The sequence below is a fragment of the Argiope bruennichi genome, chromosome 9, assembly GCF_947563725.1.
Source record: "Argiope bruennichi chromosome 9, qqArgBrue1.1, whole genome shotgun sequence".
Lineage (NCBI taxonomy): Eukaryota > Metazoa > Arthropoda > Arachnida > Araneae > Araneidae > Argiope > Argiope bruennichi.
In genome coordinates this window covers 71370672-71396005 of record NC_079159.1, presented here as the reverse complement: position 1 = coordinate 71396005, position 25334 = coordinate 71370672, and the positions used below count along the sequence as shown (strand labels likewise).

Sequence of the window (25334 nt, the reverse complement as noted above, 5' to 3'; positions counted from 1 at the left end):
TAAAAACAGCCAACAGATTAGAAACATAAATGTCATGGTTTAATATGTACCTTTATACATAAAGTTTTTTGGATGAATGCCATTGCAGTCCATATACTTACTGTATATTTGAATGTTTAATGATCTGTGGAGAATAGATAAAAATGCCTCGCCTTAACAAATTGAAAGGCATTCTTTCTGTTCTTGTGTACTGAAAGCAACTACCAGAAAAAAGATTATCTTATTTTTGAAAGAATTTATCTACTTTTGAAGGGTATGTCCTACAAATCAGTGGAATTTGAGAATCCAATATTCAAGTTAACACATTTTCATCAAAATATTGAAAAGTTTCAGAATCTCATCAGAAATTGTACGAAGTAATTAAAATTACCATCCTATGCCCAATTATGTTTGAAAGGGTTTTTTTCTTTCTGAAATAAAAACATTAAGCTTGAAAAAGTTAAGGAAGTAACATATGTTGAAAGATATGTGATTGCAGCTGAATTGTGGTGGGTGGGTGGTGAAAAAGTTGAAAAACTGGGCAAATGAAGATTACAATTTCAAAATGGTGAAAAGCATGAGGAAAAGAAACATATTGTAGATAAGCTAATTGATTTCAAATCAAAAAAGGCCAAAATTGAAATGAATTTTAGGTTGTAAAAATCTACAAACAAACTAATAGGAAAAGCAGAAGAGAATATAGATTTTCAATGCTTAACAGAATCAAATAGCGTTAGAAATTGATGTTTCAACGGAATAATTTAAAATATTGTAATGACATGTTGTTTTCAATTTGTTTCAATGCAAATAAGGATTTCTTAATTTGTATTAATTTTTTTGCCCCATTTCTACCTTTATTCTGCCATTTATTGATTAAAAGCAAGGTTAAGAGATTTTTATTTACTTAATTCTGTAAAGAAATGTGAATGTCAAGTCTACTACACCCTTTAGTAGTTTGTGCAAAATTACCATCTAGTAGCTGCTAATTGTAAGGGTTTTTTACTGTATATTCTCAAAACACACTTCGAATTGCAAGTTTTAACTTATGAACTGAAAGTGAGCATAACAAATGTCTTTAGTGCCCTTTCTCTAAGCATTTAATAGTAGTAGGCAGGAAAGTAATTTTGAATTTAAATATTAAAAGTGAAAATATTGTATTTAAAGTTATTATTTGTATTTATATACTTAAATAATGTAATTTTATGCTCCTTGAATATTCTTAAAAAGTACCTTGGAAAGTCCTTGAATTTTTTTTACAACAATAAGAGTGAGAACTCTGAATTAGATCACTGTTTAAAACAAGAGCGTGAACATCAGGTGTTTTTTACCCTCCGAAGTATTATTTACCTTATAGTTTTTTTATAACTTTATTATTTAATATACATCTATAGTACCATTTTTTAGATTTAATGATATATAATTAAAGTTTATATGTGATAAATTAACTTTTTAAATGTCTAGTAGTTCAAATAAAAACTGTATATCCAATATATTTTCTTTCTCTTCTTATCTTATTAATAATATCTTCTGTAGGTACAAAAGACCAGAAAGGTTTCAAGTTCAATTCGCCATTAAATTATGAAGTGAGTTCATCTTCTACATCTCAAACAACAACAACAACTTCAACTTTCACGTTTGGTTCTAATTCCTCAGCAACAAGTACTTTCTTCACTCCTGTTTCAAATGCTGTCACATCTGTGAACAGCACATTGGAGCCTAAAGCTGCCCCTTTGATTGAAACATCTGCTCCAAAACCATCTATTTCTGAATTTAAGGTATGTGATTATCTTTGGAGCACTTCTTATGAGACTTATAAAATTTTAATGAAAGAAACCTATTTTTCATTGTATTGGGAAATAAAAATGTGAATTTCCGTATTGCTTATTATTATTGTTATTACATTCCTTTCTTCTCCCCCCCCCGATTTCTGTTGTTTTTAAGTAAATATTTTTGCAGTGTTTTATATTATAGTATTAATTACTGAGAATAATATTAAATAAACTTCTCTCATGAATATGCTTATTTTATAGTTACTGGTAGAATCCTACTTTTTTAATTTGGCAGAATTCTTGGCTTACAAAAATAACTTACAAAGGGATATGATTGGAGAAACTGTATTTGTAGTATATGTAATGTGATACATATATGATAAGTTAAAGAAATTTCTTCAATATCAGAGATTAAAAGAATTTTATTTTATTATTGTAATCTATATTATATGTAGTTACACATTCTTTTAGTTATATATCGGTTAATAATTGAATTTGCTTCATATGTTCAGATTAACATTTTTAAATAATTCTAAATTTAAATATGTTAATGGATTATAGGATACTATTTCAACCTATTATATATAAATAACTAAAAGGCCATTCTTCCTAAGAATTGGTATGACAATATTTTAAATTAGGTTTTTTGTATGCAGTTAAGGCTTAACTTTCTTAAGCCTTACTCAAATATAAGCATAAGAGTTATATTTGATTTTGAAAACTAAGTTAGTATGTGGTTAGTTTGAGGTGTACTTTTATATCAATATCAGTTGTGGTTCAGTGCAAATATTAACTAAGGAAGTAAATATTTTTCAATAAATTTTCTTTCTTTGCTGAATTTTTTATGTATGTGTGGGCAATTTACCAATTTAATAAACATTGAAAATGTAATTTTTATTACTTTCTCTCCCTCCTCCCTTTAGCTTCCTGTCTTCAATCCGCCTGGTAGTTGGGAATGTGACGTGTGTTTAGTGAGAAATACTTCTGATAAACAGAAATGTGTAGCATGTGAAACATTACGACCATCTAAAACAAATATGTCGGGTAATATGCTTCTTTCTATTTGTATTTTGTGTGATTATAATAATTGCTATTTTTGTAATATATTTTACATTTATAGAAGTAATTTTATTCTCTGAATTACAATTTTTATTACTATTCTGTTTTTTTTTTTTTTTTGTGTGTGTGTGTGTGTATTTAATTTTATTAGATCAAATATTTTTCATGATGAAAATCTTTATATTCAATATTATATTGTTAATTATTTTGTAAATAACAGCATCCATTTCTAATTTATCCTTTTCAAATATTACATTTTTGAAGCTTCACCATCATTTTTTGTTGATACTGAATCTAAACTAATTAATTTTGTCAGTGTGCTTATTCCAGTTTACTCAGAGTTTGATATTCATGGTTCTCTTAATATTTTATTTTTAAACACTGAATTATGAGAAATATTTCAGATGTTATAGTAATGGTTTTGTTCTTTGCTTTTGCTTTTATCTGAGTTTGCCTTAGGATGCTGGGCCACCTAGTTAAATTGGTTGTGTTCTAACACCTAATTATATATTATCAGTAGCATATTCTCTTTTTCATTCTTCTAGCTAAAATGCTATTGATTCCAACTCTAAATTGGTGTAATATAGTTCAGTAGATAAAATATAACATGTGTAATTTTTCTTAGGAAAATTTCATTTCACACTTTTCTTCTTTTCAAGCATCTGTTAAATATAGCAACTTCTCCAACTTGGAAACAGTTGCTTCAAACACTTTTTTTTTTTTGTCTTAAACAATTAACTTATTGTCTTTTGTAGGTTTGAAAGATCCTGGAAGTTTCCAGTTCAATTCTCCCATAACTTTTAAATTTGGTTCATCTATTATAACTCTAACAACAGCAGCAACAACAACAACAGAAACTTCAACTTTTACATTTGGTTCCAGTTGCTCAGCAACTAGTACTTTCTTCACTCCTGTTTCAAGTACTGTCACATCTGTGAACAGCACAATTGAACCTAAAGCTACGTCATTGACTGAAACATCTATTCCTAAATTATCTGTTCCTGAATTTAAGTTTAATGCACCAAAAGTGCCATCACTGGACAATTCAAAACCTGATATACCTGTCATTGATCTTGTGGACAAAAATGAAAATGCTGATGTCATTGATCTGGTGGACAAAAAGGAAAATGCTGATGTTGTTGATCTTGTGGACAAGAAGGAAAATGCTGATACTAAACCATCATTATTCAGCATACCTGAGAGCAATAGTAGTAGTAATGAAGGAAATTCATTGCCGGCTATAACAAGTAGTAGTAACTCTGCCTTCAAAATACCCTCTTCTATAATGGGAAATACAAGTTTTACATCATCTGCTTGTACCGAAAATAAATTTACCTTACCGGTTCCTGTAAAGACAAATATTTCAGAGGTAGATTCTAAAGTTTCTGATTCTAAAAAGATGGAAAGTGTCTCTTCTGATCAGTTAAAAATTGCCCCAATTGGTGGTTTCAATTTCAAAATATCGTCTTCAGCTACATCAGCTTTTGGTGCAGCAAATTCAAATGCTGACAGAAACAATGCTTCTCAAGTGAAGAGTATTAATGCTGAAAAAAAGCCAGATCCTATTTTGGGTATAAATGTGTCAACCCCATCTCTGTCCACACCCATCTCAATAGCAACTTCTTTTCCTTTATTTAAAACTGGAGATAAAGTGGAGACTGCAAAGACAAGTGAAGCGTCAGCTATAAAAAATATTTTTGCATCTTCAATTGGCTCAAGTTCTACATCTACTACACCTACATTCAATTTTAGTAGTACTCCTATTTCATTATCAGGGTTGACTTCTACTTCATCTCAATCTAGTGTATCTCTGGCTCCTACCCAGACTCAGGCATTTGGCAATATGGTTAAAAGTCAAGACGTGAAAAGTGGTGTATCTGTGCCATCTTTTGGTCCTGCTACTACAGCCAGTACTTTTACGTTTGGAACTCCAGCTGTTACCACAACTCAATCCAATCCATCCTCTGGTTTTTCATTTTTTACTTCAAATGCAGCAAATACTGTTTCAGCAAGCACTACTACTGCTTCTAGTGTGTTCATGTTTGGTAATTCTAGTACTTCACAGGCATCCACCACTGGTGGTAAGTTTTCTAATTTTCTTATTGATGTTCTAAATATGTATATTTTTTTAAATGCCTCCTCCCTCCCCCCCCCCTTTTTTTTTTACCTTAATGGTTGGAAAAGTATAATGGTATACCTTATACCTTTATGGTTGAAAAAGTATAAAGGTCGAAAAAGTCTTCGTTTCGATTATGAATTTGAGATCCTATTCCACCCAAGATCTAAGGAGTAGGGCACAATTTCATCAGCCATCACTGTCATTTGTTAATGACTGAGAATTTCAAAGTCTGTCTCCTAATATCCTTTTTATAAATTCAAAATTAGCTTAAGTTAACTAGATGATAGCAATATTTTTATAATTACTATATTTTACATTCATGTATCTGGGTCTTGACTAGAACATAGATAAGAAACACACTGTTGAGTGTTTTAAAAAAAAATTGAGGATAGTACTCATATTCAACGTGATATTGAATGATATAATCTGTTGAAAGTTGTTTTACTGACCAAGTCAAAAAAGGAAAAATAAATAAATAAATAAAAAAGGATTTCAACCTGAAAATGAATCTTGTCATTCTTGTGTACTAAGCTTCGTGAATTTTCTCTTGCATTCATTAGAATATACTGATTATTATTGTTACATAATTAGTGTTGATTGAAAATTGTTCAAAATGACTTGAAATATAAAAATAATTATATTTATCAAACAAATAAGTTATTAAATTAGTTAATAGATCAAGTTTTCCAAGTAGATAGTTGCATTGAACTTATGATAAAGGCAAGAAATGTTAAATCTGTGTATGGGGAGGGGGTATAAAAATATGAACTATATTAAAATGAAATTTTATTGAGTGTCGAATAAAAACTCATTTACTGTATTGTTGCTTCTAATAGGGAATTTGTAAAAATGAATTAATTGGGATGTGATTGAATTGAATATATTGAATTTCTGTAATCTTTTTCATAAGAATTAATAGTGAAAGTATGCATAAATGAAATAACTTTTGATATAACCTAAAAACGTTTTGTACTGAATAGTAAGAGTGAGGAATTATCATTCAACTGTTAACAATTTGTTTGGTGCAAAATTGATAGGGTACTAGCTTATTATAAAAAAAAAAATGTAATCATTTATGGTTAAAATTGTCGATTTTTACAATTGCACCTAAAAAGCACCATTTTACCTAATTAGAGAGAATACCACATACATATGATAGTTGCGCAGATCTTGAAATGCCACTTTACCATAGCCATCAGCAAAATCCACTTATGTTTTTTTACCCAAATCAACTGTGCTATAACATTTTGCTTTCATCTCTGAATTACCTTTTATTTATAGTCTGTGTATTTTCTGTAGGCTGTTCAAAGTTACATTTTCTACCTCGTTATTGGTTGTCTGGTACCAGTAAGGCTGTAGAAAATGTGACCTTGAGCTGCCTACAGAAAATAATTATATATATTTTTACATGTTATATAAATTTGTTGCTCTGAATTTATTTTTTCCTTTAATAAAATTTTTAATCATTTTGATATACCAACATTAATGATTTTTGTTCAGTTTATTCCATATATTTTTCTGGATATGAATTTTCAAAAGATTATGTTGAAGAATTTTTTTAAATCTGTTTAAACTATAGTCAGACTGTTTTTTGTTTTTTTTTTTGAATTAGATAGGGACTACATAAAAAATATTCTGTGCACATACAAACACACAAGAAAAGTTCTGAAACTTCATAAATAGTTTTAACAAATTTTTTGCAATGTATTAAAGGGGGAAAAAATTAGGGCGAAACGAAACTGCATTTAAAAAAAAATCTGGTGAACATTTATAAAATAATGAGAAAGTACTTTTCAAATAAAATAATTAAATTACACATAGAAACCTTTTATATTTTAATTTAATCTTCCATTTTTAACTTATAAAAATTTTCAAAATAATTCAATTCTACGCATCATAATCCAAAAAGCACATCTTCTTGTGATGAACTGGTTCAAAATCACTTTCATGATTTTAAGATATTAGAGTTGATTTATTTTTGGAATATAGTATATATTTCATTTTGGAATATTGGATTTAGTTGATGTGATATGCACATACATTATAAATCATACATATTGTTTATATACCTGTATACTGATAGAAAATATTACACTGGTGCAATAATACTAACTCTGTTGGAATTCATATGCTGCATTAAAAAAAAGTCATAGAAAAATAAAATTGCATAATAAAGGACTACTGAAAAACAATTACTCACTGGTGTTGCGAATTTAACAATTTTGTGTTTTTATTATTTTGTTGAATGCTTTAAAAAATATAATTGCTTATTATTTTGAAAATATTTATAGAAAACCACAATGCAAAAAGCTTTTTTTAAAACTTTTTAAGGGAATTCGATTACAAGACATTACCATCATATGCATTTTTGAAGAAACTCTATAACATGGAATAATTTTTTTAAAAAATTTAATATTTAGATTTGTTTCAATAGTGTGTTCTATTAGGAAAAATTTGTATGCAAGGAAGATCTTTGCTCTTTAATCATTGATGTTTTTAGAGCCATATCTGTAAATAGGGAAGGGATATTGATCTAATTGGAAAGAGCAGAATATAAATTTTTTTAAAGTATATGAAAATATTTTTCCCCTTCATAATTTATTTTTTATAGGAAATATATGTAATTTACTACTTTGGCATCATTACACTATAATTCACAAATGCTTCATTATAAAATTTTATATGTTATAAAAGTTTCTGAATTTTTTTTCTTTTTTGTATGTTCAGGTTTTACATTTAAAGGTTTGAATGGTGATAAGCCAGCTCTAGCACCTTCTAATGCCCTTAACTTCAATGCTCCTGCTACAACTTCTTCAACATCTTCTATTTTTGTATTCAATGCATCTGCTCCTACCACTACTGCAGGTAGTTATGTCTTTGGAGCTGTTAAAACAGAACCTGGAACCGCAAGTGCTCCAACTCCATCTTTCGGATTTGGATCAAGTATTTATTCTTGGTCATCTTTATTGCAAATTATAATTTATAATATTTACTTTTCATTAAAATTTTTGTATTATCAATGTAGATATTTTCCCCATTTAATTTTTTGTTTTTTGCCCACTTTTTAATCTTAAAAAATAGTAATTTTCTACTAAGTTGATGTTTAGTTAAAAAGATGTCACTAATTTAAAGTACAAAATATGTTTTTGATCTACTTAATCACGAACATTTTAAATGGTTTTAATCCAGTTTGGAATGGTGAATTAAAATTTCTCAGGAGGGAATATGGTCATGATTGCTTATCATTTGGATTTGTAAACTAATAGTATGGTTTTTTAAATAAGACACACTATAGTAGGTATTATATGCTATGATTTTGATTATCATTTGGAATAATTCTCATTTTTGTTGTGTAATGCAAATGCAGGCTTTTTTTTATGTGAAGTTGACTACTAGGCTAATTCATTTTTTTATTCTTTTCTTAAATCTTTAGTAATATTAAGTTATATAGCCCTAAGTTGTGCATATCAAGACAGAATTTTGGTTGCCATGAATTTTTAATACTACTGATATAATCAAGAGGATAGTGTCATATAAGTCCTTAAAAATTGCTTATTTTTTATGGCCTTTATATAAGAGTTAATTTTTTAAATCCAGGCACTTAAGTTTTCTTTCTTATGGGAGGGGGGGGGGGGTCATTTCATCCCTCTTAATTCTGCCGAATTGTAGGCTGTATTTTCTGTTCATTCAATCATTTCTATCATTCAATGTTTAATGAATGAGGAAAATATATCCTTTTCATTTCCTTTTGCATGTTTAGATAGGGAAAAATATTTTCTTTTTAGAAAATTTTATGTATTCTCGTAAAACCATGAGTGTTGGTTTTTAACAGCAACATCAGCTCATTGCTGCATTTCTATGCATGGTTACATGTTTGTAGAGTATTTGTTGACTATATTTCAACTGCGGTTTAGTTAGGGAAAAATATTTTCTTTTTAGAAAATTTTATGTATTCTCGTAAAACCATGAGTGTTGGTTTTTAACAGCAACATCAGCTCATTGCTGCATTTCTATGCATGGTTACATGTTTGTAGAGTATTTGTTGACTATATTTCAACTGCGGTTTAGTGATTTGTCATTAGTGAATTATTCAAGTATTTTTACTTCAATTAATTTTTATTCAAAAGTTAAGAACTTTCAGCATTATGTTGGAGAATATATATTTCACTCATGGATGGATACACACATTTTTAATACACTGAATGAGTAAAGGCTTCCAAAAATAAAAACAAAGCAAAATGTTTATGATGCTCCAAAGTTACTTGTAAGCCATTTATTACTCTTGTGAAATCATATCAAAATTAAATTAATGCTGATAAAATTCCTTTTTTCATATACTACTATTCAAAGTGAAAAACTAATCACTAAAATAATGAACAATTGTTCCCATTTCCAAAATTTGTCTACAAATTGTATTTTTTTTATAATGAGAGTTCCAATAGCCTTTTAATTTCAGAATTTTTATAGCATTTCCTGTTTAAATTTCTTTGCTCATGGCATCTCGCATACCTAGTGTTAACATTTGCAAAACTTAACTATTTGAAGTTTGTAACTTCTCTTTTAAATTTGCATATGCTAATAAAAATTCAGAGTCCCATAATCATGTCTAAACTTTTGCAGCAGACCAATTTCTGCTTTTATCCAAAAAAAAATAAATAAATAAATAAATAAATAAATAAATAAATAAAGTAAATATAACAATTGATTTGATTATACTATTTGCATTTTTAATTTTTGAATATGTTTATAGGTTTTTGTAATATTGTTGTAATTCTGAATTTTAAAACTAAATGACATCAGTGTTTAAGCTTTTGCATCACAGTGTTGTATTGAACAGTAAGTTTAGTTTTTTAACTCTGGAAGATAGTCAAAATATAGCATCTATGGTCAGATTTATTGTGTAATGTTTAAAATGAAGAAAACTTAAGTTGGCTATTTTGTTTTTTTAGGTAATGCACAATCAACAAACTCTACATTTTCTGGGTTTCAGACAAACCCTACAGCTACTCCTTTCCAGTTTGGTAGTCAGCCTGCAGCAAATACTGCTCCTGCGCCAACTTTCGGGAGTGGTACAAGTACTTTTACATTTGGAAAAACTGAATCAACAAATCAACTACCAACAACCCAAACAACAAGTGGATTTGGCATTAATACAATGCAGCCTATGTTTGGAGGAACTACTGCACCAGCTTTTGGGAAAGCAGAAAAACCTGTATTCAATTTTGGAATGCCTCAGGCTTCAAGTACACCTGTCTTCCAGTTTGGTGTAAGTTAACATTTCATTTTTTTTTTCTCTCCTTATCACAACTGCATACCTGTGCTCTTCTTAAATAGAGCTATTTACATTTTTAATATATATATATATAATATGTAGTTATATATCTTAATGTTGATTCATGATTATATAGGTGGCCAGCCAACAGGGAATGGGTAGGTTATTCCAAGAGATTTGGAGTAACCTTATTCTGGAACAGTTTTGAATTTTTAAAAAAAATTTGTTTATTGATTTTTTTTTTTGAAAATTAACATTGTTAACAGCCAATGAAAATTGGTCATATATTGGCAATTAGAACTAAAGATCATCTACATTTTTGCACTTCTGCCAATTGATGAGAGGTTTACATTTAAATTTCTGAGGATTTTCAGCTACTTTGGACTGTCAGTGTTGTATCTTAGAAGTTTCTTTGATTGTGAAGTACATCTGTCATGTATCGTTTGATGGATTTTGTTTCAAATTGGGCTGATTGTTTTGAATCAATCAGTTTGTAACTTATCTTTTATAATCTGTAATATCTTTTATATCTAATCCACCTTTGGCAACCAGCATGTGCATCCAGATTACTGAATTTTTAGGCTGTTAATTAATAAGAGCGAGTTATGCACCACGTACATTAGCATTATATATATGTATATATATATATATTGTGTGTGTGTGTTATCCATTAGAATAAATTGAAAACAAAAATTCTCTAACCTGGTGCTATTGTTATGTATGACATTTTTTATTTACCTATTTCGACTAATGTTTACTACCGAAGCAGTCTATCAAAAAATGGAGGAAACAAAGTTGTAAGTCTATTAATAGTAAGGTTGATAAAAGAGCTCTTGTGGAACATAAAACATGATAGCAATTCTGTTCTATCTCTTACCTTTTGCAAGCTATGTCAGATAAAATAAATATACTGCCAATAAGGAAAAAATCCTAATTTTATAAAAGTTTTTGATAGATTTACACTTAAAATAAGCATGTAATCTGAAAGAGTAAAATTTTATAACATTGCACCATTTATATTAAACACTTGCACTGGCAAAAAAAAAAAAAAAATTCACAGATGTACATATCCAATAGTTTATAAATAGCAGGGGGGGGGATTGTTGCCTGCTGATGTTTGCAATTTTGTGACAAAGGCATTTCAAGGTGTTTGCCCATATTTTCAGCACAGGTGATTAAAACACGGATTTAAATCCGAGTGAGAGCACCGAAAGCTTGGCAAAATCCAAAGTCTTTAATATTGATAAATCTATCATAAATATTGTTTTAACTGCAATCTATCAAATTTGTGAAAAATTTGTCAATACCATCAGTTTTCAAATGAGCCTGCAGTAAACCAATATTAGTGTTTCAATTCAGGGTTCTTTTGTTTGCAGTACATCCATACTGAGAGAGCATTCATCAAAAATGAAAACTTTGCAAGAAAGATTGGCATTCCTGATTTGCATTTCCTGTCCGCCTTCAAAACTTGTTGTTTTAGTTAGATTCAAAACAAACAAACAACAAATAAATCCAAGTAAGGAATAAACAGGCAACTTCATATACAAAGGAATACAGATTTTGAGATTTGCATACATTTCATTTATCAAACCATTCTTTCATTTACCAGCTTTTTTGTTGAATGTCTATTTTAACACAATGATTTATTGCAAACTAGCTGCCTTTGGTGACCAGCTGGTTCGCCAATCTTAATGCACGTTAAAATTTTAATAATTAAATATTTAATAGAACTCCCATTTTAATTGCTTCTTCATTAATATATTTTAAAACTTCAAATTTTAATAGTCATATAATTCATTTATAATATTATAAAGGCCTTCAGCCATAACACAATACGTATCTCTCTAATTTTCTATTAGCTCCCGTAGAATTTATGCTTTTAAGTGGAAATGGTTAAACTGCAATAAATATAATATTTTTTTTTTTTTTTTTTTTTTTTTTTTTTTTTTTTTTTTACTGAAACGAACCATTTTTTAAACAAATTTGAGTATTGAAAACAGAGTCGCCGAGTATTTAAACCTTATAGGCATTAACAATATTTTTCTTAATTTATATAATATCTCAAGAAGTTTTCAACAAAATTTTCTCAGATCCATCATGAACAGATCAATTAATTAACAATGTTTAGTTTTAAATGCATCAAACACTAAAAAAATAAACAGAATCGTTTGAAATAATCTGTCGAAAACATATTAAGCCTTCAAATCCAAGTCTGTATCCGTTGTCAACAATCAGTACACAATGCACATGCTTGAATTTTCAATGCTAATTATGGTAACGCAGAGGCATGAATTTTCTACGCCAGTTGGGGTAACCCTATGCAGATTAGAAATTTTTAATTTCTTTTATTCTGTTTTATTTTAATTCAAAAGTACTTCAGAATGTATCTGAAAGATTGATTAATTAACAATGTTTAACTTTAAATGCATCAAACCTTAAGAAAATAAACAGAATCCTTTGAAATAATCTGCCGAAAATTTCTTAAACCTACCCTCTTTAGCGTGTGAAAAAAAAAACTGAAGCCTTACTCATTTGACGGTGGAGAAATGAAGATTTTTTTGGCAGGAAAGTTAGTTTTTAATTAATAATTAAACTTCTAATTAAAAATTCAAGAAAAGGGACCCCAGATGCACATTCCCGACCCCCAAGGTATGCATGTGCCGAATTTGGTAGCTGTAGGTGGAATGGTCTGGCCTGTAGAGTGCCAACACATAGACATACACACATTGAGCTTTATATAAGTAAAGATGAAAGACTATATTTCCCCTGAATTAGAGCACTGATATATTTTATTGTAGGTTCATTTGAATGCTTAAGGGATGGACAAGCTTTTAATATATTTAAATTATTTGATTACTTGAAATGTTGATATTACTGTTTACAGCTAGAAAAGTGTTTTCACTATACGTTGTAAAGGATTTTAACATTAATTTGATTTTGTATTTTGCTAAGATTTCACGTATTTTCGTTCCTTTCTCTTGTAGCTTGCCTTTAAATCCAGGATCCTGATGAAAATAATGCTATCTTGTATGAATTTACTACTGTTTTAGAATATGTGATTATTTTATTTATAGATTGGAATCACTTTAAATTAGGATTTTCTTCCCTCCATTAGCAGCATAATTTATTTGCCATAGCTGGCAAACAGTAAGAGATGGGATAAACTTGCTATCGTATTTTTTTGTCCCACATTGTTTCTACCTTTGTTCTTTCATTTGGCAAATTAGGTACTGTACTGTACGTAATACTAACACACCATATACTAATACAAGACACGCATATTTGTAATAATATTAATGAGGAATATGTGTGCTTGGTGTCCTACAGACCTTCCTTTGTCCTACAGCTATCAAATTGGCCATATATACTTTGGAGAATGGGGATGTGTGCTTAAGAGTTATTGTTTTGAAGTTTTAATTAAAAGTAAAGCAAATTTTAAGTATTTTCTGTAATAACCTTTGAAAATATTATACTGCAAAAATGAACTTCATCCACTCCAAATTTGAGAAACTTGTCTTTTTGCACTATAATGTAATTTCATAGGTGCATACCCTCCTAGTAGCTACAGAGTTTTTAAAGTTAGTGTAGAAATTAGGTGAAAACTAAGTAGTCACAGATGTATAATGAAAAAAATTTCTTAAAAAATCCGTTTCCCAAATCCTTACTCGCAGCAATGCTGGTTCTGAGTAAATTATTAGCATTTTTTTGGGGGGGGGGATGTTCTAGCATGAATACGAAAATATTGGGGCTGCTTCTCATTACAAAAATGAATATAGGTGTTTGTTATGATGTTAAACTGAACTTAAGAAAGGTAAACATAGCTTGTTATTTAATAAAACAAAATTTGTAAATGTTTTAGCAAGTAGTGTTAAATTGTTTGATCAACAAAATTGTGTTGTAAAAATTTAAAAAGAAAAGTAAATTTTGTCAATAATAAATGTTTGTTAAATAATTTTGTATAATGTTTGAAAATATTTGTTTTATCTTGATAAAATTATTCTTTCGAAATATTTAACCTTCAATAATTTGTTGATGTTATAATATAATGTAATATGTTATAAATGTTTTAATATTATAATATAATGTAATAGGCTATAAATGTTTTAATGTTATAATATATCGGTCAGAAGTGTGACTGATGTCTGGGTAATGGTCTGGGAACCTTGGAGGACATTGAGACATGCAAATTTTTACTAAATTTTGGCAGCCTTTTAAAAATATTTTTTTCCACTAATTTTCAACAGTTATTAGTTGTCCTAAAATTTGAACAATTTTCATTTTTCATCAAATACTTTATTATGTTATTTGCTTACATTCTTGAATTACAGTACTGCAAGATTGAGTAAGATGAATCAAATATTTACATTTTTTAATAGTCCTGCGATATCAGGGGACTCTCCATTAGAAAGATTTATGTACGCAATAAATAGAATTAAAATTATGGCACATAAAATCACAGTTTTAATATCTGGGTCTAATTATAGTTAATATTTAATATGTGAAAGAAATTTTTTTGTTTTGTTTTATTCAATGCAATTTATTTGTTGCCTTTCTGCACTGCAAAATGTATTGCACTTATAATTTAATACACAATCTTTATTTTTGTTTTAATCAAGCATTGTATGAGAGAAGGAGGTGTCTGGTCAAATATTTTTTAGAAGTTATATACATTTTGCTTGAGAAATTCATCAATTAAACTGGAATTTTCTTCCAGGAAAAGAAGCAAGCTACTGCTCCTCAATTTTCTTTTGGGACACCTGCTCAGGAAACTCCTGCTCCTGCTCCATCTTCTTCATTTCCCACTTCTCAATTCAATTTTAACACTCCAGCCTCTTTTAATTTTGGAGCTGCTTCTACAACACATCCTGGTCCATTCCAGTTTGCGTAAGTAGAAATTCTAAAAGCTAATCTTGGATTAATAGAATTGATGTTGTAATTTAATTAAATAAGGTAATGACAGTGATATGTTCCTTTTTTAAAAGTTTTATTTAGCAAGCTCAGGTGGGTTTTGTTTCAGGTTCACAAAAAATATGCATCCCATTCAGAATCTTGTGCAAATAATTCTTTAATTCATAGGAACTTATTAATAAAAAGTTGCTAAGTTTGTAAAAATTCTTTTGTGAATCAGATTGCATAGTAAAATGTAGACTGTTAATGTAGGTATTTTATACAAATTTCTTTCTGGTATATCTGATTGTGCTCGGGATGAAAATACTTCCACAACTAATAATTTCAATAATTTATTAAGGATCTTTGTTTTTTACTAAAAATTACCCTTAAATAAAATATAGACAAATTTAAGGATGAACCATTACTTGATGTGGTCTCTTTAAATTTCTTTTTTGCTGCCATTTAATTTATTAATTTTTAATTACATTCTCTCATGCTGTCTGGTTCTTTCCTTCCTATTTCAATTACTTTTTTTTATCCTTTTCCCTCTATTTTAATCTTTGTTATTCAAATCACTTAAAAACAACAATGCTTAAAGGCAGCTAATCTTGGACCTTTATTGCTGAGATGACAATGGAAGTTCCATCATATCCCATGTTCTGAGATACTGTCCTTTTTTGAAGTTCCCTTATTCAGTCAGATAAGCAAAACTCGGTAGTCTGTCTTTAATGAAATTACTAATGTTTTTAGAATTTGCCATATCATTTTAGAATATGTTGATTAAAGCAGAAAAGCTTTTTTTTTCAAACATTACAATAAAAAAGAAGCATTTAAATTTAAAAAAATATTATTTAAATTTTTCAATTAAAAAACTATAATTTATTATGAAACAGAACAGAAAAAATTCTGTGCTGAGAAAATATGGGTTTATGCATCTGTGTATGTATAAAAGTTATTTTTTAATAAGGTACTTAAAAACTGCTTAAATTTTGCATCCATTTCTTACTATGTATCTTGTCTAACACAAGAATAAATCTTCATTTGTTAGAATGTTAGGAATTACCATTTGATATATAATTAAAAAAATTATTTTTCAAATATTATGAATTGCATTTTACATGCTAATGAGTATAAATTATAAATGAAAAAAGAGAAATTAATGTTTTGAAGCTTTAAACAATACAATTTTAAGAAGCACTAACAACCTCAGCAGTTTTATCTTTTAACTACTGTTGCATTTCTTGTCTCTTTTATATTTAGCCATAAAATATGAATGGAAAATTCAATTCCACCCATATTTTGATCTGACGGAATAATTATTTTTCCAGGTAATCAAGCCAGAAACTTCTATTAAATGTATATTTTAGTGGTCAACAAAAAGACAACTAAAATATACTTTTAATAATACTAAAATATAATGTAAATTTGGCATTGATATATTGCTTTGAAGTTTTTCTAATTCTAAAGATTGCATCAATAACTTTCTCATAAGACATCTATTACTTACATTAATAACCAGTGATTATGATATGTAAAATGAGAAATTGATTTTGTTTAAGTTATATTTGTCTTTTGAGTTTTTAAAAATTGGATTTGGATACAGCATTAGAGATGAAAGTATTTAAATACAGTGCAGTTACAAATTATTGAAATTTTTTTTCTTTGAAATCAACTTTTCATAAATTTTGATCTTATTTTTTGTGTCATTAAGAAATTTTTTAGTTTAAATTTATTATGGAGCTCAGACACAATGAACAAACAATATGTTTATTTTAAAGATTTTGTATTCCATCATTAATAGTAACTAATAATGAGAATTAGTTATAAAAGACAATTCTGAATATTAAGCAATATTTTTTAATTCATTAATGAATTATAAAATAAAATTTTTTGTCTATCATAAAAACTATTTATAAACCAATAAATTTCATCCCAGTGATTCTGATGCCTCTGGTAAAGTTATGAAATTGCTTTTATTATTTGGTTAATAAGTTTCTCGTCACTTAGAATATCATTCTTAAATTGGTAATTGGGAGTTCTAAAGGGAAGAAATTTTGTGAAATCATTGGTTCTTTGAAAATTATTCAGTATGTGTATTTGTTTGTTTGTTTCCATGAATACACTTTTTGCAGAGCCCTTATACTAGCAAGTGCACTGTTGTTGTCCCCTCCACCTGCAAGCAATGTCATTTTGAAACTATTACACTTGCATATAAGCCTTTTAGTCATCTGAACAAATGGAAATTCTCCGACCAGAGTTGGCTAGTATACTAAATTGTTTGGTGTGAATTTTGTAGTCTTGCATTATTGTGTTGGAACTTAATATCCTTCACACATTACTTAAGCTTATCTTTCTCTAAGATATGCTAAATTTATTCATGCCATTATCAATGCTGTTCTTTAGAAATGATCATGTTTGTCATGGTTGCCATGCCACCAGAAAGAACAGGAGAAACACGGGGGATTTAAAGTCATCTTAAAAGATTGGTGAAAATGCAGGAAAATTTGTAAATTTTTCTTAAAAATAAGGAAAATACAGGGAATTTTTCTTCTTTATTTTTTTTTCTCGTCCAGGAATTGGCAACCTCTAAAGAATTACAGTCATAGCTTCCAAAAACGAAACAATGCCATTCGCGATTGTGTAATACGATTATGTAATACACCCTTTCTCTCTCCCCTTCCCTCTTTTTTACATAGATCATTCTGGTTTCGATTCTGATTTGAGAGACATTTGTTCTTTTCCCATGAGATTCCTGAATTGCAGCTAATGGGCTTGCGCGAGACTACTGTAATTGCACAAAGGAAGAGATTACATTTCTCTGGCATGGTTAGCAACATACAATCTGTGGAAGCACTGTGGTAATGCTGTCTACCATATTTGAGTTTATTGAATGGTTTGTTTATTATTTGAGAAGCTATGAGCTTATTCTAAGTAAATTAGAGAATATTTTTAAATCAATGAGCTACTGAAAATCCGTATGTAAGATAAGTTGTTTGGATAAAAAAATCAATCCTGATTTTGCTGAATGGGTTCAAAAAGTTCCACAAAATCAATCTGTTGTGTACTGCTCACTTTGAAGGAAGATAATAAGCCTAAGTAATATGGGAAAACAAGCTCTTACTGGTCATGCTAAAAGAGAAAAACATACAAGACTGTGCCAGCTCAAAAGAGTTAATAGATGCTGGACTTAGTGTCTTAAAGGAATGACATATCAAATCCAAAAAAGTCAGGTTTAATGTCCAAAAATAAGCTGATTTCAAACTTTTTACTTCAGAAATAATAATTTTAATCTGAAATTTTTTGGACATTAAAACTGGTTGCACCACATTCGCCTTTTAATTCATTCACTGATATGTCGGAAATATTTTCTCATATGTTCACTGAAAATGAAATACCTAAAACATGTACTTTAGACCATACAGATATTTACTTTATTTGTTATGGATTAGATTCGTTAGATCTATGAAACTGATGGCTGAAAAATCTGCAAAAATTGATGCCCAAACGCATAAATTAGCAAAAATGAATTAAAAAATTTTTTGCTTTGTAATGTTTTTTGTTAAGTAATCATTAAATGATTTGTTTCATGATAGCAAAAATGTTTTGTTTTATATCACCCAAGTCCTTAATTTTATATGACTTAAAGGGCATGTGAGCCAATATATCCCTTTCCCTGCCCTAATATATAAATTTTGTTTTGCTAAATTCTAGATAATAAATGTAAATTGTTTTTTTTTCTTCCTATATGTAAATATACACCATCTTTTAATATGTTATTATCTATACTTATAATAAAGCTCAATGTGTGTGTGTGTGTTGGCGCTCTACAGGCCAGACCAACTTACAGCTACCAATTTGGCACGTGTATACTTTGGAGACCGGAAATGTGCACCTGGGGGTTATTTTTTAGAATTTTTGATTAGAATTTTATTTATTTAAAAATTAAGCGAAATTTTCTGCTTTAACTTCCGAAAATATTACCGCACAAAAAATTTTTTTACATGAAGTTAAAGACCAAAAATTTATTTTTTAAATGACACCAATGTTTTAACCTTAAAATTAAATTTCTATTTTTAATGAATTTTTAAATAAATATTTTAACTATATTTTTCAACAATTTTTTTCATACAAAATAAAAATAAAATTTAAGCTGCACAAGCACGTTTTGCATTCATGGGAAAAAAATTAGCTTTTTTTCAAAGTGTAGCCATCACATTGATTAAAGCTCCAATTAAAAATAACTTAAATCTTTTTGGAAATGAAATCTGCAAAAATATAATTTTTGGCACGTGTCTGTAGGAAATGAAACAAATATGAAATATTATTTTTTCTAAAAAATAAATTTAAGAAAAAATATTTTACGATCTTTTACACTCTCTATATTATTAATCCAATAAATCAGTTTTATTTTAAGGCAAGTTTTGTTTAATATGAACAGGATATCCATTCAAATCATGAACATACAGCTAATTTGTAAACCTTTAGTGATAGACACAGATCTGCTAAAATGGTCTAAATGGAAAATGATTATATTTTATGTAACTTGATTCAATAAATGCTCTAATAAATAACGAATTTTTGATTTTACATAAAGCTTCTGCTGTGGAAATCACGATTAACAAAATGTTCTTGAAACACTAATATTTTAAATAAAACGAGTTAATTTCCAATCAACTAAATCAATCACTTAAACTGGCTGATTAATGAAAATTTGAATATCACTATTCAATTAAAAAAAAAAAAGGATAATTTTAGATTTTCCAATAATCGTTTCAAAGAAAATACGCCAATCAGCGCGCAGGTTTCTCAAGATTAATTGGCCTAAGATTATAAAAATGTTGAGTTTTTCTAAATTTTTAACATTCATGACTTCATAAATAAGTCTTAGTTGATCGTGGGAAATAGAAACATTCATTCATTTATTTAAAATTTGGTGTGTCCAGAATAGTTCTCAGAATATGATACTTTACTGCATTAAATTTAGACTTCATAATTTTTGAAATATATTTATAGGCCGGAACAAAATATTATTGATTTCATTTCAATCCTTTTGAAAGCAAAACTAAAAACTGAATTTTATGCTGAATCAGAGAAGTTTTTGTTGAGATATTACATAAATTATGAAAAATATTTTGTAGTTCACATAAGACTTAAATACCGAGCGATTCTGTTTGCAATACTCATATTCAATAATAATAATAATAATTAATAAATAACAATAAAGATGATAAATAAAATAAAACGCTTGGTTTTATTAAAAAATATCTTTATATTAATTGCAATTTCATCATTTCCACTTTAAATTAAAATTATTTTACTGGAAATGACAACAAATTAGCAAAATATATATAGTAAATTGAACGAAACAATCTAAACAACAGTATAAGTTTGGTATGACTATCAAAATTTCAAGATTAAAAATGTTTTGTTTGAGAATCTATTAAGAGACCAGTTACTTAAAATATTTAATTGAAAATTGTAGCGAGCGATAATACTGGGGAACCAGCTGGTAACCAATGGCGGCTAGTTTAGAATAATATTAAATTGTTGCTTCGTTTCATATTCCATTATAACTAGCAGATGAGTGCTATTTGTGTATTTTTCTCGTTTCTTACTGGGAAAACACTGGGAATTCTTTTTCTCCAGAAGTGTGTGACAACCCTCTTCATAAAAGTTACGAAAATCACCCGTATGCGATTCCACATTGTTATTGACATCAGTTTGTTGCATAACCGTTCAAATCTCGTATATTCTTTCAATGTGGAGATCCGTAATATCTCCATTCAGGAATTCCATTGAATTCAATTAATCATGTTACTGCCACACTGGTTATTCATGGTTCTTTACTAGTAACAATAGGGAATAAAAATTTACTGTAATGTAATGATAAATTATAAGTACTCTACTTGAAATGTAATTTTTCTGATGTTAAACCATTATCAAATAATTAGAGAATGTATTTTACTTTTTGATTAACCTATGTATTAAATTAGGGAATAAGGCTATTTAAAAATATCTTGTTGTTGGTTGTGATTTCATGTGTAATTCTCTTTTTTTACAGAGCAAGTACTGATTCTCAACCGTCATCGGCTCCTCGCAAGATCAGAAAAGCTGTCCGAAGGGTCCCTCGTAAAGATTGAAATAATACTTTGTAAAATCTACCTAGAAATTGTACAGAATAATTAATAAAAAGTGATGCTAACAAGCCGTGAGGTGCCTGATGCCATTTTGATGCAATTCTGCCTCAAGATATATTTCTAAAGCTGATATCTCATCAGAATTCTTGGTAGTAAGTGTCCTGCACTCCAGAAGGAAATACAAAAGCTGATGGCTTCATAAAAACCTCCAGCAGTTAAATTTCACTGCTTGATTGATATACACAGCATCTCATATCAGCAATATGGTTGATATTGTATATTTAGGCTCTAGCCTGCAAGTCATGGGTTCATATTCCATGACAATATTAATTGTAAATATTCTTCAAATTATTCTACACTTAAAATTTCAAAAAGTGACTTATAATGCAACTGAATATGCAAAAATGGTTGTGTAAAATAGTCAAGACATAGTTGCAGGGAATGGGTTTCTTAAACATTCAAGTCTTTGACTTACTTATTTATATGAATTTAAAAACTATTATAGGAACCAACAACCTCTATTATGCGTGATGTCTTATATTGGAAAATATATGGCAGAATTGGAAGCATAATTATGAGTTTTATAATGTGTTGTAGTTCTGTTTTAATCATATTGTTTGTTTTAATGGAATTTATTAAAACTTCATTTGGCTACTGATTAGCTCTCAGTTATTTGTACAATATTGTTTATTTCTTACTGTGGGAAAGTCAAAGGGAAAACTGCTATGAAAGTTGTGCCATAGGCTTTTTGTGCATTCTCAAATATATATACTAGCAACTTGACAGACTTCTTGATATAGATGTAGATATTTTACTCATCATTTTTTATACAATGCAAGCTTGTGAAAATTACCAAGAAAACATTTCAAAACTTTAAATAAATTATGACTTGATTTTTTTTATAATGAAAGAGTAATAGCAAAGTGAATCAAAGCTACAATCTTTATTTCCCCTTCTCCTGTTTTTGGCTGAACTGCATTCAAAGTGTTGTGAAGCAGATTTCATTCTTTTTTTATATTTTATTAAGGAGAAATCATGTAGTTCTAGTGTGAAGTCATGTTTTCATTTTATTTACTGTGCGATTTTAGCATGTTTTACATGAGTCATTCAAATCACCGTAAAGATTTTCATTTTAGCGTTTGTACCTATGACCCCTAGTCATGGTCATGATAGTACTATAATGGTGATCATGGCTGCAACAATGCTTGTTAAAAAAAAAGTTGCAGTCATGACATTATAACTTATGAAACAAGTTATGTTTATAGTACTTTAGTTAAATTAGTATGTTGCAGATTGTTGAGGAAAATTGAAAAAATAAATGGCCACTGCCATTATGTTTGTCGCATTGTACATATATATATATATAAATAACTTGAAAAGAAATGTAAATCTTACCTTTTGTAAATTTGCTTATTTCTACTGTGTTCCAACATTGAAATGTGCAAATGTTGGCAAAAAATTTAATTTGAAGATATTCTATAAAATCCATAAATTATTGAGCAGTGTGATTTGAGTGCTCGATGTGGAGTGACTCAATTTAAATGTAGATGGTTTTTAAGGCATGAAAAGTGAAATATATTTTTGATACAGGACTGGGAGAGTTGCGGCTCATTTGATTTGTTGTGTATGTTTTTTATTTTTTGTGTCGGATATCGATTGTATAAGAGTTAATGTTTTCCCAATAAATTTTTTTTCTCAATATCTCTCAAATTTGTCTCCTTCATTTAAAAAAAATCAACACTTTTGTTTTACAACATTTCTTACTGTCCTCAATTTAAAATGATTTGCAATATTTTGAGGAGTGTTAATGATTAGAAAACAAATTTAAGGGGAAAGCTTTCTTAATTTTAATTTAATGTTTTACTTATTCAGCATATGATATTTAGTAATATATATTGATTGAAATTCCACAGTTGAAATTGTTGCATTTTTTTACGAAATAAATCATAATAGTTAGAGAAAGGAAACATTATTTTAGATAATACAAATATATTTACATGCTATTCGTTTCAGGATCTCGTAGAGTAACATTTTTTGACACTTGCACTCACTAAGGGGTAATATGCAAAAAGCTGAACTCCTGATTCCATAAATATTTAAGTCACCTTATTGCTAAATATAAATATCTCCTCCTTTGATCTCGCTCCTTTCTTTTTCTTTTTTGATGAAGTAAAATTCTTCTAACGCATAAACAAAAGCTTCAGAATGTGAGAATGAATTGTTATTTCCCCTTCTCCTTTTTGTAATTAAGTAATCTTACATTGTCTGTGGTGAGAATAGTTTCATACTATAAAAAAAATAAGTAAAAAGTGAGAATCTCAAACTATTGTGAATCATAATTCAGTAATATTTCAAATTGCTAAATTCAAACTAAGATCCCAAATATTTGTTCTGTTGTGTATAATATATATATTCAAATCAATTTTTAAAAATAAAACAAAAAATTTTGAGTATTATAAAATATAGTAAGTAATTGAGTATTGTCTACAACAAGTTAAATAAGTAGTGTTTCTAAAATGTTTGCCAATATTTTCGATATGCAATTTGTCTTTTTTTAAAAAAGAAATGAAAGTAGATTTGCTTCAGTGAAATCAAGCCTCTTAAAAATATTTTGTATATTAATGCACCAAACAAATATGCATACATCTTGCAATTCAAATTTCTTAAATATGACTTGTTTGTAAAGTATTATAGTTTCCTCTCCTGCGAAATATAAGTGTGATATAATTAAAATATTAGTTAGCTGGAAAGAAAATGCAGGGAAGTTAGTCTTTACTTGTTTATAGTTAAATTATACAAATTTTAAAAATTGTCTCTCATAATTTTTTGCTGAGTATATTTTAGGTTTTGCATTTCGGATTTTAAAATATTTTGTTTTGCAATTCTTGTGCTGATTCTCTGAATAAATATTTCCTCTGTTTTGTTGTGTAGTGTGATATATTTATGTGGGATGGGAACATTTTACAATTGCAGAATTAGAAGTATTGTGAATGTGAATTGCAGTTAGCATTAGATATATCTCAAAATACTTATTAATGATATTTATAAGGATATATTTTTCTGCTGTGAATCTGCAGTAATTTAAAATTTAACAACCACAGGAAGTGGAGGATATTAGTTCCCCCTTCCTTAAATATGAAATATTTGCCTTGAGGGCATAACTGCTTATTTTTTCATATTTGTCTACAACACTAACGCTGTAATTTTGTCTGTGACCCCTCCCTCCCCTTCTAATATTTAAACCTAATGTCTTGCATGACAAGCAATTCAGTCTTTGACAGTAAGTCTGTAATGGCTTCTAAACTAGAAATATCTACATTTTAAATTAATTAATATTGATGAACAATCTTTTTTTTTTTAACAAAAACTGTTTTTGAATTTCTGCATCAATCTATTTGCTTAAATTATTTTTATGATGCATAAGATTATTAGAATAAATTCCAAGGCTTTCGCCAATCTATTCTCCCCGTATAAAATGAGTAGCCAAAATCGGACACATTCAAATTAAATACTAGAAAACAGAATTAATTTAAATCCTACATATTCAGCAGTATCAAAATTAAAAATGTCTTTTGGGAAAATAAATGCTTTTCTGAAGTATTTGTTGGGAACTGCTTAATATTATTAGAAATGTAATTTAATCAAGAATGCAAAGGAATTCATTTTATAACAGGAGTTAAAAAAAATTTTATTAAATTTTTTTTTTATATTTAATTAATAAACTTTAATGCTAATTATGTTATGGTGACTTTTGACTGAAACAAGTTTCTATATAGTATTCTAAAGGAACTAAAATATATATATATATATAATAATTTAATACTGGTTAATTTAGATAATTTAATACTGCTATAAATTAAACTCAAGTTGTAGCTTACCTTAAATTTAATACATTTTAATATTGGTTTGTTTCTGATTAAAAAGTTTCCTTATTGATGCTACAGATTTTTTTAACCAATGAAAGTCTTGAGTTGTTCCAACCATGAAATGTAATTGTCTTGCAGATACTTTTTAATCATTCTTGCAACGTGAAATGGATCTTCATTCTACCCAAATATAAATGTTTCCTTACTTTGTAAATCATTATATATGGGGGGATTTAATTTGGA

At 28.4% G+C, this 25334-nt stretch overlaps 1 protein-coding gene across 3 annotated transcripts in view; it reads left to right on the top strand.

Annotated features, from left to right (window-relative positions):
• The window catches only part of LOC129983702 (uncharacterized), a 55739-nt gene extending 32804 nt beyond the window's left edge, over positions 1–22935 (top strand). For 2 of the 3 annotated variants that reach the window (XM_056093293.1, XM_056093292.1), the window contains exons 16-22: positions 1513–1754; positions 2672–2792; positions 3563–4888; positions 7654–7869; positions 9876–10192; positions 14913–15082; positions 21150–22935. In XM_056093293.1, the coding sequence (XP_055949268.1) occupies positions 1513–1754; positions 2672–2792; positions 3563–4888; positions 7654–7869; positions 9876–10192; positions 14913–15082; positions 21150–21228 (2471 nt within the window). In that variant the 3' untranslated portion in view covers positions 21229–22935. The remainder of the gene's footprint in view (positions 1–1512; positions 1755–2671; positions 2793–3562; positions 4889–7653; positions 7870–9875; positions 10193–14912; positions 15083–21149) is intronic. The other variant, XM_056093294.1, reaches the window with a different exon arrangement.
• The last annotated feature ends 2399 nt before the right edge of the window (positions 22936–25334 follow it).